General features: G+C 56.6%; 4 protein-coding genes across 5 annotated transcripts in view; 3 read left to right on the plus strand and 1 right to left on the minus strand.

Annotated features, from left to right (window-relative positions):
* The first annotated feature begins 769 nt into the window (after positions 1-769).
* GPSM3 (G protein signaling modulator 3) lies at positions 770-2,893 on the plus strand. The gene is made up of 4 exons (XM_008711847.2): positions 770-1,161; positions 1,376-1,484; positions 1,704-1,903; positions 2,127-2,893. The coding sequence occupies exons 1-4, from the start codon at positions 1,120-1,122 to the stop codon at positions 2,262-2,264; spliced, it is 489 nt and encodes a 162-aa protein (XP_008710069.1). The 5' UTR covers positions 770-1,119; the 3' UTR covers positions 2,265-2,893.
* An 856-nt stretch (positions 2,894-3,749) lies between these two features.
* On the plus strand, positions 3,750-8,740 carry PBX2 (PBX homeobox 2). Its single transcript, XM_008711848.2, has 9 exons — positions 3,750-3,970; positions 4,874-4,947; positions 5,183-5,430; positions 5,529-5,719; positions 5,868-6,003; positions 6,127-6,280; positions 6,660-6,748; positions 6,855-6,941; positions 7,069-8,740. Exons 1-9 carry the CDS (start codon positions 3,750-3,752, stop codon positions 7,159-7,161), a joined length of 1,293 nt encoding a protein of 430 aa, XP_008710070.2. The 3' UTR covers positions 7,162-8,740.
* A 137-nt stretch (positions 8,741-8,877) lies between these two features.
* On the plus strand, positions 8,878-12,135 carry AGER (advanced glycosylation end-product specific receptor). Its single transcript, XM_040644792.1, has 10 exons — positions 8,878-9,605; positions 9,736-9,928; positions 10,106-10,170; positions 10,292-10,379; positions 10,478-10,660; positions 10,754-10,881; positions 11,065-11,203; positions 11,491-11,511; positions 11,622-11,748; positions 11,866-12,135. Exons 1-10 carry the CDS (start codon positions 9,267-9,269, stop codon positions 11,960-11,962), a joined length of 1,380 nt encoding a protein of 459 aa, XP_040500726.1. The 5' UTR covers positions 8,878-9,266; the 3' UTR covers positions 11,963-12,135.
* Positions 12,136-12,322: 187 nt separating this feature from the next.
* The window catches only part of RNF5 (ring finger protein 5), a 2,458-nt gene continuing 1,000 nt past the window's right edge, over positions 12,323-13,780 (minus strand). The window contains exons 2-6 of one of the 2 annotated variants that reach the window (XM_008711850.2): positions 13,546-13,564; positions 13,338-13,450; positions 13,168-13,222; positions 12,974-13,091; positions 12,323-12,894 (exon numbers count right to left, since the gene is read on the minus strand). In XM_008711850.2, the coding sequence (XP_008710072.1) occupies positions 12,797-12,894; positions 12,974-13,091; positions 13,168-13,222; positions 13,338-13,450; positions 13,546-13,564 (403 nt within the window). In that variant the 3' untranslated portion in view covers positions 12,323-12,796. Of the gene's footprint in view, positions 12,895-12,973; positions 13,092-13,167; positions 13,223-13,337; positions 13,565-13,780 lie in introns of both variants that reach the window. The other variant, XM_040644796.1, reaches the window with a different exon arrangement.

Consider the following 13,780-nt stretch of genomic DNA (forward strand, 5'->3'; position numbering starts at 1 on the left):
AGCTAATAGTAAGTTCCATTTATTGAGCATTCACTATAGCCAAATACTTTTATCACATTTAACCCTCACATCAACTCTACAAGGCAGGTGCTTGTAGAGCACTCTTTGAGAAACTGAGGCACAGAGATTTTATTTGCCCAAGATTGCAAAGCATTAAGTGGTAGAACTAGATCTCTTCATCACATTTCATGCTCCAAACCACTCAGCTGTAAACATAATATGGCACATTACCATTTAGAGGTCCTAGAATATCTCTGTCCTGCTCCCACCCTGGTGCCAGGCAACCTCACCGGCACTGAGACCAAGCCAGGGACCAGTACTGAGACCAAGCCCTTTTCCATTTCTATATCCTTCATTCATGACCAGAGGAAAGTTTCCTCTGACCCTCCCCTCACATTTGGTATATGCCTTGTATCCTGAATAGACTGTAAGCACCTGGAGGGCAGGGATAACTATTCGACGCATATTTATTGAATACTTTGTGTTGGAGCCACTACTAGGGGTAAATGTGTATGTTTGAGGGCCCAACATCCCTGGTTCTGAGTCCTCTGCTTCCCACTGGAACCATGCTCCTCCCAGTCCCCATAAGTCTTTTGGAAGCTGGGACAAAGGGGAAGGTCAAAGCCTACATCAGGGTCCTCTTAGGAAAGGGACCTGGGAGCGGGAGGGGGGTTCTGAGGAGTAAAACCACTTCCTGTGTAGCTAGTTCCTGTGTTGACAAAAAGAGCTGAAGGGGAGGAGGGGAGTGGAGAGAACAGAGCCGGGGGTTGAGGGTCTACTGAGACATAAGATGAGAAGTCCAAGAGTCCTTCCCCATCATGAACCCCCTCCACTACTGCAGCTGGAGGAGCTTTTCCCAGTCTCTGTGCTCCCCTGGGGCAAGAGAGGTCGAGCAAGCAGTTTGGGTGGGAAAAGAGAACTGGAGGAAGTTGACAGGGATGGGCGGGGCCCGTGGGGGGGCTGACCAGGAACCCAGCTTCCTGCTCAGTACCCAGGCATCCAGCCCCTGGCTCACCCCCACCCCTTCCAGCCCCCACTCCCCTCAGGAACCTAGGGTTCCAGCCCTCCTCCTCCCAAATCCCAGCTACCCCTCCCCCATCAGTTTCTTCCCCCCAGGGGATGGAGACCGAGAGACCCCAGGAAGAAGAGGAAAGTGACCAGGTGAGCTGCGCACTGCACTGGGCTGGGGAGGCTGATACTGGGAGAAAGGGAGGTGAGAGGACCTGGGCCAGAGACGTAGTGACAGGGGACTCGGGGGACTTAGAAGGGCTTGGGCAAACTGAGGCAGGAACAGAGACACAGAGAAAGGAAATGGGCTGTTGGCCTAGCCCCCTGCCCACCACGCCCCCGCTTGATTGGACCGGATGTCTCCCAGCATCAAGGCCCCCATCAGGATGAGCATGACTGGCCCCCTGTGAACACCACCAATCGGCCTTGGCGATCTGCTCCTCCGTCCCCTCCTCCTCCAGGGACTCACCACACAGGTACCCTCACCGGCCCAGGGAGCTCCCCGACCTTGGTGCCCACATCCTTCCTGATCCCATTACCAAGGCCCACTCCTTTGTGGGCCCTCTCCCCACCTCCTCCTGACTCCCCACTACACCCCCTCAGCTCTGACCCCAAGTGCCTAATCACCTTGCACCACCAACCCACCTGTCTGCCAATTACTCTGGGTCTCTGAGCCCTACCCCTCCTCTCCCCAGCCCTGGGGCCCCGCTCCGCCTCCCTGCTCTCCCTACAGACTGAGTTCCTTCTGGATTTGGTGGCTGAGGCCCAGTCCCGCCGCCTAGAAGAGCAGAGAGCCACCTTCCACATCCCCCAGAACCCCCCAAGCATAGCCCCAGCCCCACTCCGGCCTCTTGAGGACAGAGAACAGCTCTACAGCACTATCCTCAGTCACCAGGTGAGACACCTCCCCAGAAGGCAAGACCCAGGCTTCCTGGTCTCTTGGCCCTTGTTGTGTTTTGGGCCCTACCCCTCCTTCTCCCCAGCATCTGCCCCCTTGCCAGGCCTAGTCCCGTCATGCCCATCACAGGTGTCCCTATACCCCTTTCACCAGCCTTGGCTCCTTTCAAGGCCTGTTCTTAAAACTTGACCAACACCCTCCCTTTCCTCCACTCCTCCAGTGCCAGCGGATGGAAGCCCAGCGGTCAGAGCCCCCCCTACCCCCAGGGGGACAGGAGCTCCTGGAGTTGCTGCTGAGAGTTCAGGGTGGGGGTCGAATGGAGGAGCAAAGGTCCCGGCCCCCCACACATACCTGCTGAGACTTGAGCCCCCCACCAGCCACTCTGCACTGCTGGGGCTCAAAGCTGGGCAGCCCACTGCATCCCCTCAACTCCTGTTTGGCAGGGGCACCAGAGACTGGAGGACCCAGGAGAAATCTCAATATTCATCACCCTCATCCACCCTTCCTGGGAATGGAGGGGGTGAAAGTCCTCAAATCCTGGGAATAGTCAAAGTAGGATGGTCATTTAACTCCCTCCCCCAGTCGGTGGGAGCTTGAAGCAGTGAAAGGATCCCAGCCACTGAGGGACAACCCACCCCCTCCTTTGATCCCACGGAGTGGCTGTAAGTCTCGGTCCTGAGCTGTGAGACACCCTCAGTAGTCTAGCCACTAGGCAGAATCTGAGGGCAGGCCTCCAGCTCCCAAGAAAAGGCAAATCTCCCAAGGTTAGGGTCTGAGAGACAGTTCCACCCTCCTTCCCAGAAAGAAAGGAGAGAGGGCATTGCAAAGAGATAGACCATTCTCCCACCCTACCACCAGCACCCCGAGCCCCAGGACTGAGGGGCCTACAGGCTGTGAATGGACACTTAGCACTGCCCACCCTGCCTCCCCACTGCTGCTCTGAGTCTGATGTTTTGGTTGTATGAATAAATGTAATTCTCCTCCGAACTGAAAAAGACTGGTGTTTGGGGCTACAGGGGGAGCGGAGGAGGGGGGAGGAAGGTGAGGCCAGAGGCCGCCTCTCTCCCCAGTCTGGCGGGAGGCCAGCTCCCCTCCCTGGCTGGTTAATTACTGGCTCATTAAGCAGCGGCTGGAGACCTCCCTAATTATACCCCCCAACCCCCCTCTCTTGGTTTTAATTAAGTAGAACAGGGAGGGGAGTCATTAGAACAAGAAATATGAACTGAGCTGTCTGTGAACCCAGGCATTCTAGCGGCCAGAGTCCACAACACCTAGATCCCTAATTCGGAACCCAGGCGGCGGCCCCCTAGCCCCAGTAGGCCCAGCTTCCCAGGACGACGACATCCAGCCCTGGGGCCTCCGCATATTTTCCCCGAAGGTCTAGTCTCCTCCCCTCGTCCCCTCTTCCCTCTCCCCTCCTCCACTCGGTCCCAGTTCCTCTGTTTCTGTGTGTCTCTCTCCGCCCCCAGCTCCTCCCTGTTCCTCCTCTCTTCTCCCCTCCTCTTCCTCCCCGGCTCCCCTCCCCCAACCTCCCTCCCTCGCTCCCCCCCTTCTCCCTCCTCCCTCCTCCCTCTCTCTCTCACACACACCCCCGCTTGGGCCTCCTCTCTCTCTCCGGCTCCATTTTCTCCGCCGCCGGGGGCCGGGGTCTCCTGTGGGGGGCCCAGCCGGTACCCCAGGTCTCCCTTCAGGGCCGGGGTGAACCTCCAGGGGGAGCCGGGAGGGGGGAAACGGGTGGGGGCTGGGGCGGAGGGAGCAGCGGCCCCACCGAGTTTGGGGGGGGAAGTAACCAGGCGGGGGGAGGGGCGGAGAAGGGAGGGGGCCTCAGGGCCCCCCCCCAACTATGGACGAGCGGCTGCTGGGGCCGCCCCCTCCAGGCGGGGGCCGGGGGGTCCTGGGATTGGTGGGTGGGGAGCCTGGGGGCCCTGGCGAGCCTCCCGGCGGCGGAGACCCCGGTGGGGGAAGCGGGGGGGTCCCGGGAGGCCGAGGGAAGCAAGACATCGGGGACATTCTGCAGCAGATAATGACCATCACCGACCAGAGCCTGGACGAGGCCCAGGCCAAGTGAGTGCCCCCACCCCGGGACCCTACACAGACCCAGCAGAAGCCCCATTCACAAGCTCTGAATCTTCTGGGAGTCCCCACCCCCACCCCCCACTCCAGGACCCTCTCCAGGATCCTATAGCTCTCTTCTCTCCTTACTCCTGGGAGCCCCACGATAAGCCATCCCTCTCAAACCTCCCTTCACCACCGGACCCTGAAATCTTCAAAGAGGGGAGCCCAGGGTGGTCTCACTGCCCTCCCCCCAACCTCTCACTGACTCCCATATTCCCCTGGAACATCGTTCCACCTCCAGAGAGCCCTGTTCTGGCTCTCAGACTAAGAAACTGCTATGCTGTCTTCCTAACTCTCCACCCAGCCCACCCCCATCCTCTCCAGACCTCAGCCCTCCCCAAAGCTCCTACCACTCCTCTTCACCATGGCCCAGCCTCCAGAGGTCCTCACCCAGCCCTCGGCCCCTGCTCAGCCAGACACTAGGAGCATCAGCCCCCCACCTTGCTCAGTCCCAGGACCCTCCATACACATCTGTATTGAACTCCCCCACCCCCTCTCTGGCACCTCAAACTCTGACTCTTTTCGCAGTCTCCATCTCTTTTCCTCTGAAATATACCTGGTCACCTTTGTGTCAGCAGTCACCCCCAAATTCCCCTTCTAGACCCATTTCCCACAGCCCCGTGCATGCCCACGGTGCCTTTATCTTGCTGCCTGCACCTTCCCTCCATCTTCCTAAAGCCAAGCAGCTTCCCCACATCTCCACATTCCAGGAGCTGATCTCTCCCCAACAACTCCCCCAACTCCATTCTGCCCCCACCCCCACTTTCTACCTCCCTTCTTGTTCCCAGGCTCACCCTCATGCCCCCCCCCCCTCNTGTAGCTCCTCAACCGTTCTTTCCCCTTCCTCCCAAGGAAACATGCCCTCAACTGCCACCGCATGAAGCCTGCTCTCTTTAGTGTCCTGTGTGAAATCAAGGAAAAAACCGGTACGTGGGTCCCCTCTGATTCCTCACCTCTGGGGACTGAACCCTGTTCTTTATAGGACTCAGGCCAAGAGTTTGACATCTCGGGGCCCTGGGGACAGTAGGGGTTACGGAAGTTGCTAAGGGGAACTGGGGAGGGGACCAAAGCCTGGAAACTTGGGTCTCCAGGAGACACCAGGAGGCCTGAGAGCTGGCTCTGGGTTCCCCGGGTCCCTAAGTTCACTCGCCTGCATGCTAGGCCTCAGCATTCGAAGCTCCCAAGAGGAGGAGCCGGTGGACCCACAGCTGATGCGCCTGGACAACATGCTTCTGGCAGAGGGTGTGGCTGGGCCTGAGAAGGGGGGGGGCTCAGCCGCAGCAGCTGCAGCCGCGGCAGCCTCCGGGGGCGGCGTGTCCCCTGACAACTCCATCGAACACTCCGACTATCGCAGCAAACTTGCCCAGATCCGCCACATCTACCACTCGGAGCTGGAGAAGTACGAGCAGGTGAGGAGACCGGGCCGGAACGGGTGCGAGGAGAGGCCCTGGCGGGGAGCCCCAAGGCCAGAGGGCCCCCTCCTCACAGCGCCCCGGCCCCGCCGCAGGCATGTAACGAGTTCACGACGCACGTCATGAACCTGCTGCGGGAGCAGAGCCGCACCCGGCCCGTGGCCCCCAAGGAGATGGAGCGCATGGTGAGCATCATCCACCGCAAGTTCAGCGCCATCCAGATGCAGCTCAAGCAGAGCACCTGTGAGGCCGTCATGATCCTGCGCTCCCGCTTCCTGGATGCCAGGTGGGGCACCTTCCCGCTCTTCTCCAAGCCTCTGGGCCACCGCGTTCCTCGCCACGGTGCTCCGTGCAGGGCACCCTCTAGCGTGGTGCAGGGTGGAGGCCCTGCGGGGACAGCCGGCCTCCTCACCGCCACTCTCCCTCCTCCGTAGACGAAAACGCCGCAACTTCAGCAAACAGGCCACTGAGGTCCTCAACGAGTATTTCTACTCCCACCTGAGTAACCCATATCCTAGTGAGGAGGCTAAGGAGGAGCTCGCCAAGAAGTGCGGCATCACTGTCTCTCAGGTACTGGGGAGGCTTGGGGTGGGGGGTGGGTTTCAGGTTAAATGCTCTCTGATTCTACTGACTGAGGGGCTTACAGGGGGAAAGGTCTCCACCTGACCCTCCTTTCTACTCCATACCCCACAGGTCTCCAACTGGTTTGGCAACAAGCGGATTCGCTATAAGAAAAATATTGGAAAGTTCCAAGAGGAGGCAAACATCTATGCCGTCAAGACGGCCGTGTCAGTCACCCAGGGGGGCCACAGCCGCACCAGCTCCCCAACACCCCCTTCTTCTGCAGGTAGACCCCGCTGCCATCCTGGCTGGCTATCTTGCACACTTCCTGCCTTTGTTTCCACTTCCTGTCTAGGCAGGATCACAGCAGAGAGGGGGCCTTTTGGGGTGAGAGGGACCTAGCTGAGATGGGGTGATGTCAGGGGACAAAGGCCACCCAGCGAAGTTACTTCTGCCTGTCTTCCAGCAAGTGGCCAGGGAGGGAGGGGAAGGCTCAGCAATGGCCTGCTCCTCGGAGTGTTGCAATGTCTTAGGGGCAAGTTGTGCACTGTGGCACACCCCCAGAACTAGTTCAGAGGGCTTTTTGGAAACAGAACTGTGGGGAGTCTCCTGTCTGTCGTCACAGGCTCTGTTACACTCTTCCCTAATTTCCTCTCTGCTCCAAGGCTCTGGCGGCTCTTTCAATCTCTCAGGATCCGGAGACATGTTTCTGGGGATGCCCGGGCTCAACGGAGATTCCTACTCTGCTTCCCAGGTCAGGTGGCCCATCTCCCCTCGAGTAGGGCTTTCCCGAACTTGGTTTCCCTCTCTTCAGGGTATGAGACTCCTCACTGTGTCATACCCTTCTTTGCTGCCTGCAGGTGGAATCGCTCCGACACTCAATGGGGCCAGGGGGCTACGGGGATAACCTTGCGGGAGGCCAGATGTACAGCCCTCGGGAAATGAGGGTGAGTGCAGACCTGACGCTCCCTTTGACCACCTCTCACCTGGACAGGACGGCCTTTCCCCTGGCAGCGTTGTCTCTCACACTGGATTTCCCAGAGCCCTGCCCCAACCGGCTCTCTCTTTTTCCAGGCAAACGGTGGCTGGCAGGAGGCTGTAACCCCATCCTCAGTGACCTCTCCGACAGAGGGACCAGGGAGCGTTCACTCTGACACTTCCAACTGATCTTGCCCCTCAGGGCCACAGGGGTGGGGGTGCACAAGGCGACTCGTGAAGAGGACACAGGCATCCAGAGGACAAACCCCAGACACAGGAGAAGCACAAGACAGAGAAGGGCAAATGGGGTCATCCCTTCCCCAATGAGACTCTCAGTGCTGGGGGTGCTGACTACGTGGCAGGGAGAATGGGGTCCCCTAAGGGGAGAATGGGGTCTCTCTCCCCCTTTTTTCCTTTTTTTCAGTCTTTTTTCTCCCCCTTTCTCTCACACACAAACCATACACCCAGAATCCTGTTGTTCAGATCGCTTTCCTTTTGCTCTACCTGCCATACCATTTTCTGTTTCTGTCTCTTTCCCTGGGCTCCCTCACTCTCCCTCCCCCACCCCACTTATCTGCTCTGGGATCTGTGGAGAAGCCAGCCCTGCCTGACCAGAGATGCCAAAACTGGGGACACAACTTCTGGACAGAGGACATGGGCCGTGAACCCTGTGCCTCCCCACCCCCTGCCCCTCCAGATGGCTTTATTACCTCATACGCAGCTCATCTTAAACCAATAGAATCGCTCGGTGGACGAGAGTGTCTGACTCAGATATCTACCTCGGAGGGAGTTTCTGCTACTTTAGGGAATTGTTGACTGGGCTTTGGGGTTGATTTTTTTTTTTTTTTTTTTTTTTTTTTAAGGAAAGAAACAAAACCCTGGGATCCATCTGTACTTTTTAAATTTTTTTGTTGCTGTTATCGGTTCTTAATTTTTAGTTTGGGGAAGTAGATGTTTTTATAAATATATTGATTTTTTTTTTTCTTGCTTTCCCATGTTAGGGGTGATAGCCAAAGGGGTCATAAGAGAAAGGGGAACAAATAGAATTTGTAAAGAGGCCCACCTGGCTCCAGTCCTGTGCATCAGAAAGTATGTTTAGCAGGGCACCAAGCCTGCCCCCCTAAAATTGCTTCGATGTTCTTTGCTTATGCAGGCAGCTCTCTGCTGTTTGGTGTGGCGGTAGTCAGGGGCTTGCTCTGCTGACCTATCCCCCCTCCCTCCCCGCCACACAACCCTTGGGCAGGGCTGGACTCAGTAATTTCGAGGAAGTGCCACCTTCCCCTGTGAGTGACACGTCTTTAAATCTTCTTTCTAAACTACTATTTGCAGGCTGGAAGGGGAAGAATGGGGAAGGGGTTATTGCCAAATATGTTAAATGTGGGTTGGGGTGCTTGTATATGTATCTCCCTCAATTTCCCCAGAAACAAGGCATTCTTTTTTCTCAGTACAAAATCGAGGGTGGGGGGAGAGAGGAGGGAGGATACAAAAAGCCAGGTGTGGGGGAAAGTAAAATCACCAATGTCCCATCCTTGGCCAGAACCCCACCATCTGAGCCCCTCAAACATCCTCAGGATTTTACAAGACTGTCCTAGTGGGGAACCTCTCCTGTCAAAGATTCAGGCAGGACTGGAGAGGAGCAGATTAGATATGTGATGGGTGGTGGGCGGGAGGCACGGGCCGGGGGCAGTTCTCGCCTCACTTGTAAACTTGTAGTTTCACAGAAAAGAAGAAAAACCACGCAGTTTTAAATAAAGAAATTTCTTTTTTCCCTGGGTTTAGTTGAGCATTATTTTCAAAAACATGAGAAACCCCAGAATAAAATCTTTCTCTCATAAAGCCCCAAACAGGTGTTTCCCCCGACTCCTCCCAGCCTTGCCCTCACCAGCCAGGTCCCATGGTTCACCCTCAACCCTCCCCAAGGGAAACAGCCAGGCCTGAACCCTGTTGCCCAGCAACCTTACCTAAGCAATATGGGGCTCCAGTCGTCCACCAGGCAAGCCCTCGGTGGACTGATGGAATGAGTTGGGGGTTCTGAGTAATGAGAGATCCGAGGAGGTACACTCCCCACCCCCATGGATGTGGCTATGCCCAGAGACGCAGTGCCTAAGGGTAGGGTGATAATTGTTTCTCCTCGTACCTGAAGGACTCTTGTCCAAGAAGCATGAATTCCTAGCATTCCCTGTGGCGGGACAGGACGGAAAGACGGGGGGTAGGGGAGAGGTACAAGCCCCACCTAGGGCGGTGGCCACAGCACTGAGGGGCAGACAGAACCAGGAGCCTGGGAAGGAAGCAGGATGGCAGCAGGGGCAGCGGCAGGAGCCTGGGTGCTGGTCCTCAGTCTGTGGGGTGAGCCACTCCCCTCACACCAATCCTCCCTGCAGAAAGCACTTCATCCCCCTCCCCACATCTGCCCAGAACTTTTCCTGGAACCCGGGCACTGCTTTTCAAGCTCCCTCACCCATCTTGTCCTAGTTTTGTTAGCTCTCCCTTTCCCACCTACCCCTCCACCATTGTACTGTCTCCCAGGGGCAGTAGGAGGCGACCGAAACATCACAGCCCGGATTGGGAAGCCACTGGTGCTCAACTGTAGGGGAGCCCCCAAGAAACCACCCCAGCAGCTGGAATGGAAACTGGTAAGCAGGGCTTCTGCCACAGCTTCCCCACCTCCAGAGACCAGGGATGATTTCGCTTCCCCACCTCCCCGTCAAACGAGTCCTTTCCCAAAGGACTTGCACTGTTCAGTCCCCTCTCCTCTGTCCCCAGAACACAGGTCGGACAGAAGCTTGGAAGGTCCTGTCTCCTCAGGGAGGCTCCTGGGACAGCGTAGCTCGAGTGCTCCCCAACGGCTCCCTCCTCCTGCCGGCAGTAGGGATCCAGGATGAGGGGACTTTCCGGTGCCGGGCAACAAGCAGGAAGGGAAAGGAGACGAGGTCTGCCTACCAAGTCCGAGTCTACCGTAAGAGTTCCAGGGCCTTCTCCATGGCCCACCTCTCATCTAAGGAAAAGCCTTCAACCCCAGCCCTTGATTCCTTGGCCCTGGTGTGTGAGAACCTGTGACTTCAGCAGCCCCAGTTCCCACACCTGCGCGTGTCTTCAAAGCTGCAGCCTCTGATTGAAATTTTCCCTCCTTCAGAGACTCCTGGAAAGCCAGAAATTATCAATCCTGCCTCTGAACTCATGGCTGGTGTACCCAATAAGGTAGTGGGAGAAAGGGGGGAAGTAGAAAGCAGTCCTGAGAAGAGGAAGGGGGTGTAAGCTGTGTGTGTGTGTGTGTGTAGTCTCTTATTTTCAAAGATGACGAACGTCACTCTTTCCCCAGGTGGGGACATGTGTGTCTGAGGGGGGCTATCCTGCAGGGACTCTTAACTGGCACTCAGACGGGAAACCTCTCATACCTGACGGCAAAGGTAAGTCCCAAAGTCCCCCCTCCCAGCTGCTTTCTTTCTGATTGCTCCCCCACACCCACCCTGGCATATCTTGCCTTGTCTTCCCCTCCCCGCCATAGGAGTGTCTGTGCAGGAAGAGACCAGGAGACATCCTAAGACAGGGCTTTTCACACTCCAGTCGGAGCTGACGGTGATCCCAGGCCAGGGAGGAGCTCCCCACCCCACCTTCTCCTGTAGCTTCAGCCCTGGACTTCCCCGGCGTCGGGCCCTACACACAGCCCCCATCCAGCTCACAGTCTGGGGTGAGTGGAGGCCCTCAGAGAGGGACGAGTTAAGCCCATGGCCACTGGCACCACACACAGGTATAACTCTCAACTTCATGCCCTCTGCCCCAGAGCCTGTGCCTCCGGAGGTCCAAGTGATGGTACAGCCAGAAGGTGGAAAAGTAGTTCTCGGTGGTACCCTGACCCTGACCTGTGAAACCCCTGCCCAGTCCTCCCTTCAAATCCACTGGATCAAGGATGTGAGTGACCTGGAGAGGGGACTGGGAAGTAGACAGACACATCACTGGCAACTAGGACAGGAGGCTCATGGAGAGGCAGACAAGAAGCTGGGAAAGATGACAGACTATCTGAGGATGTGAAGACAAAGACAGGAGTATGGGATGTATGGAGATGTAAGTCTCCTGCCCCCCTTCTTTCCCCAGGGCATACCCCTGCACATTCCCCCCACCCCTGTGCTGCTCTTCCATAAGGTGAAGCTTGAGGACCAGGGAACCTATAGCTGTGTGGCCACCCATCCCAGCCATGAGCCCCAGGAAAGCCCTGCTGTCCATGTCATCATCGGTGAGACCTCTCTCCAAACCCCAGGGATCCTGGGGCTGGGTTAAGGGACAGTGCAGACTCCAGTTCCCTAGCCCATCCTGGCACTGTCCCCAAGAATCACGCCACCCCTCCTCAGTGCAGCCACATCCAGGCCTCCTCTGCCCCAAACCCTCCCAAGAAAGCGGTCCAGCCTATCCCCTCTCTCCTCTGAACTGAAGAAAGGGAAAGACGCCATCAGGGCTCCCACTAAATAGCCTTCTCTCAAACTGAGACCTTCCCTTCTAACTTGCTCTGACTTTGTCTTTCAGAAGCAGACAAGCCAATCGCAGGTGAGGGGCTGGAAGCAGACGAGCCCACGTGACTAGGGGATGGATGGTCAACAAGAAAGGAATGGTGAGTGGTGGGGGCTGGGCCCTCACTTCTCCCCATCTCTCTACAGGCTCTTTGGAAGGGCAGGGACTGGGAACTGTAGCCCTGACCCTGGGGATCCTGGGAGGCCTGGGGATAGCCGCCCTGCTCATTGGGGCCATCATGTGGCGAAGACAGCGACACCGAAGAGAGGAGAGGTGAGTGGAGAAAACACCTCAGACTTGGGACCTCCAGGCAGCAAGAAGGGGTGTGGGGGGAGGAATGATGGAGTGCTAGAAACCATGTGCACAATTCTCCCCAATCCCCCTCCCCAGGAAGGCCCCAGAAAACCAGGAGGAAGAGGAGGAGCGTGCAGAGCTGAATCAGTCAGTGGAGCCAGAGGCAGCTGAGAGCAGTGCAGCAGGGCCTTGAGGGGTGCACAGCTAGACCCCAACCGTCAGCCCCCTTTTTTCTTCCCCCTGCTCTGTTCTGGCTCCAGAGCAGTTCTCCCCTGTATAACCTGTACCCCACCTCACCAAACTTGCTTCCACAACCAGAGCCTCCCATAGTGATAAGTAAACACCTTACCCATTTGCTCTTGTGCACATGTATGTGTGTGTGTGTGAGTGTGTGTGTGTGAGACGCCCTCACCCCCTGAATCCTTGAGAGCCTTGAAGAAGAGGAGCTCACCCTCACACCTCCCCACACCAGATATTTACTCAAGTTGGGGAGAAGATGCTTCTGTCCTGGAAGGAAGGAGGTGAGGACAAAGGTGGGCAGAGCTCCCATCAATACATCTCACCTTGTTTATTGAATTTATAATAAAGGAGGTAGTGAGGGGAAGAAAGCACTTGAGAGTCAGAACCCATATTAGACACTGGGGAGAGCGAAATTAAGTTAAATCAATAGGGGGAAAGTAGGGGAGAGTCAGAGGGAGCCTTGCCCATCTTTCAACATCAAATCAATAAACATGGGGGAAAGCAAAGGATCAGGAGAGAGAAGAAACAGACATTCTCTTCTGTCTGTCCTCCTGTCCCAGAGTTGGGAGTTATGACACTACTCAGTGAGTTGAGAGCAGAAGGTTCTCCCATACTCTGCACAGATGCCACTCCTCCTCCTCACCCCCTCCTAGCAAGTGGACAGGGTTGGCCTTAGCCAATAGAAACAGAGGAGTTGGGGAGGAGGGGCCAGGAGTAAGGAAGGGTCAGCAAGGACCCCCAATACTGATTCTCCTCTGGCTGGAGGTGGGCAGGAAGGAGACATAGCTCAAATACTGAGCAGCCAGAAAAAGAAGAAGATGGCGAGAAACAGGAAGAGGGAATCCTGCCAGCTGGAGGCCGGGTGACCCTGTCCCAGATCCACACCTGTAGGAGAGAGGAAAGCTGTGGAAGAAGCATCCACTCCTAGGTTGGGAAGGGGCCTGAGCTGAGGGAAGGCTCTTACCTGTACCCCGACGGAATGGCTCATGGGTGTTGAAGACGGTGGTGAAAAAGCCAAAGGGAAAAGCACCGACACCAAATGAGAAGTGAAAGCCCCCGGTATCGCCAAATGGCTGGAATCCCTAGGGAGGTGGAGAAAGTCAGAGGAGAACTAGGCAGATCTTTGGCAAGGATTGAACACAATCGGGCAAGACTCACCCCTCTGCTCTCTGGAGCTGGTCGCTGGCCCTGAGGGCGGGGTGGAGTTTTCAATCTGAAGAACAGGAGAGGGGCTAGCAATTAGAAACATTCTCTCCCCTTCCACACCCCACTCCCAGGGCAGAAGCCTGCCATCTTCCCTCAGCACCACCCCACCCCCTCTCTCTCACCTGGGGTCCTGGGGCTTCTGGCTCCCTCGCCCATAAAGAGGGACAACCTTTTCTCTGCTGATCCCAGCTTTACACACTGGGCACTCTTGCCGCTCTGGCCGCGTCTCCAGCCACTGAGGGAGAAAATGAAGTGGTTTCCAGTTCACAGCAGGGTCTTTCAACTCCTCAGACCTCCCCATTTCCCTCTTCATCTCCTCTGAGTACGCACCTGATGAAGACAGGGCCAACTGGATGGGGGGAAAAAAAGAAGGTCAAACTAGCTACCGAAAGGCAGATACGGACCCGACCTCACAGAGTCTGATCTCACCCCCTCTTCCCAGGTATTACCTACTGTTTCTTTTCATATTTTTGACAACCTTTACCATGCCAGCCAATATGGCCTTCCCGCTTCTCTGATCTTACAATATGTAAAGCAATATACATCCTCTTCTTCCCCCCCCCCC

This window comes from Ursus maritimus, unplaced genomic scaffold (genome assembly GCF_017311325.1).
Source record: "Ursus maritimus isolate PB19 unplaced genomic scaffold, ASM1731132v1 scaffold_30, whole genome shotgun sequence".
Taxonomy (NCBI): Eukaryota; Metazoa; Chordata; class Mammalia; order Carnivora; family Ursidae; genus Ursus; species Ursus maritimus.

Coding starts and splice junctions, on each gene's coding strand:
- GPSM3 (XM_008711847.2), top strand. CDS start 1,120: ATGGAGACCGAGAGACCCCAGGAAGAAGAGGAAAGTGACCAG. Junction 1,485..1,703: donor TCCAGGGACTCACCACACAG/GTACCCTCACCG, acceptor TCCTCTCCCCAG/CCCTGGGGCCCCGCTCCGCC. Junction 1,904..2,126: donor GCACTATCCTCAGTCACCAG/GTGAGACACCTC, acceptor CCACTCCTCCAG/TGCCAGCGGATGGAAGCCCA.
- PBX2 (XM_008711848.2), top strand. CDS start 3,750: ATGGACGAGCGGCTGCTGGGGCCGCCCCCTCCAGGCGGGGGCCGGGGG. Junction 3,971..4,873: donor CTGGACGAGGCCCAGGCCAA/GTGAGTGCCCCC, acceptor CTTCCTCCCAAG/GAAACATGCCCTCAACTGCC. Junction 6,281..6,659: donor AACACCCCCTTCTTCTGCAG/GTAGACCCCGCT, acceptor CTCTGCTCCAAG/GCTCTGGCGGCTCTTTCAAT.
- AGER (XM_040644792.1), top strand. CDS start 9,267: ATGGCAGCAGGGGCAGCGGCAGGAGCCTGGGTGCTGGTCCTCAGTCTG. Junction 9,606..9,735: donor AGCAGCTGGAATGGAAACTG/GTAAGCAGGGCT, acceptor CTCTGTCCCCAG/AACACAGGTCGGACAGAAGC. Junction 10,171..10,291: donor TGGCTGGTGTACCCAATAAG/GTAGTGGGAGAA, acceptor CTCTTTCCCCAG/GTGGGGACATGTGTGTCTGA.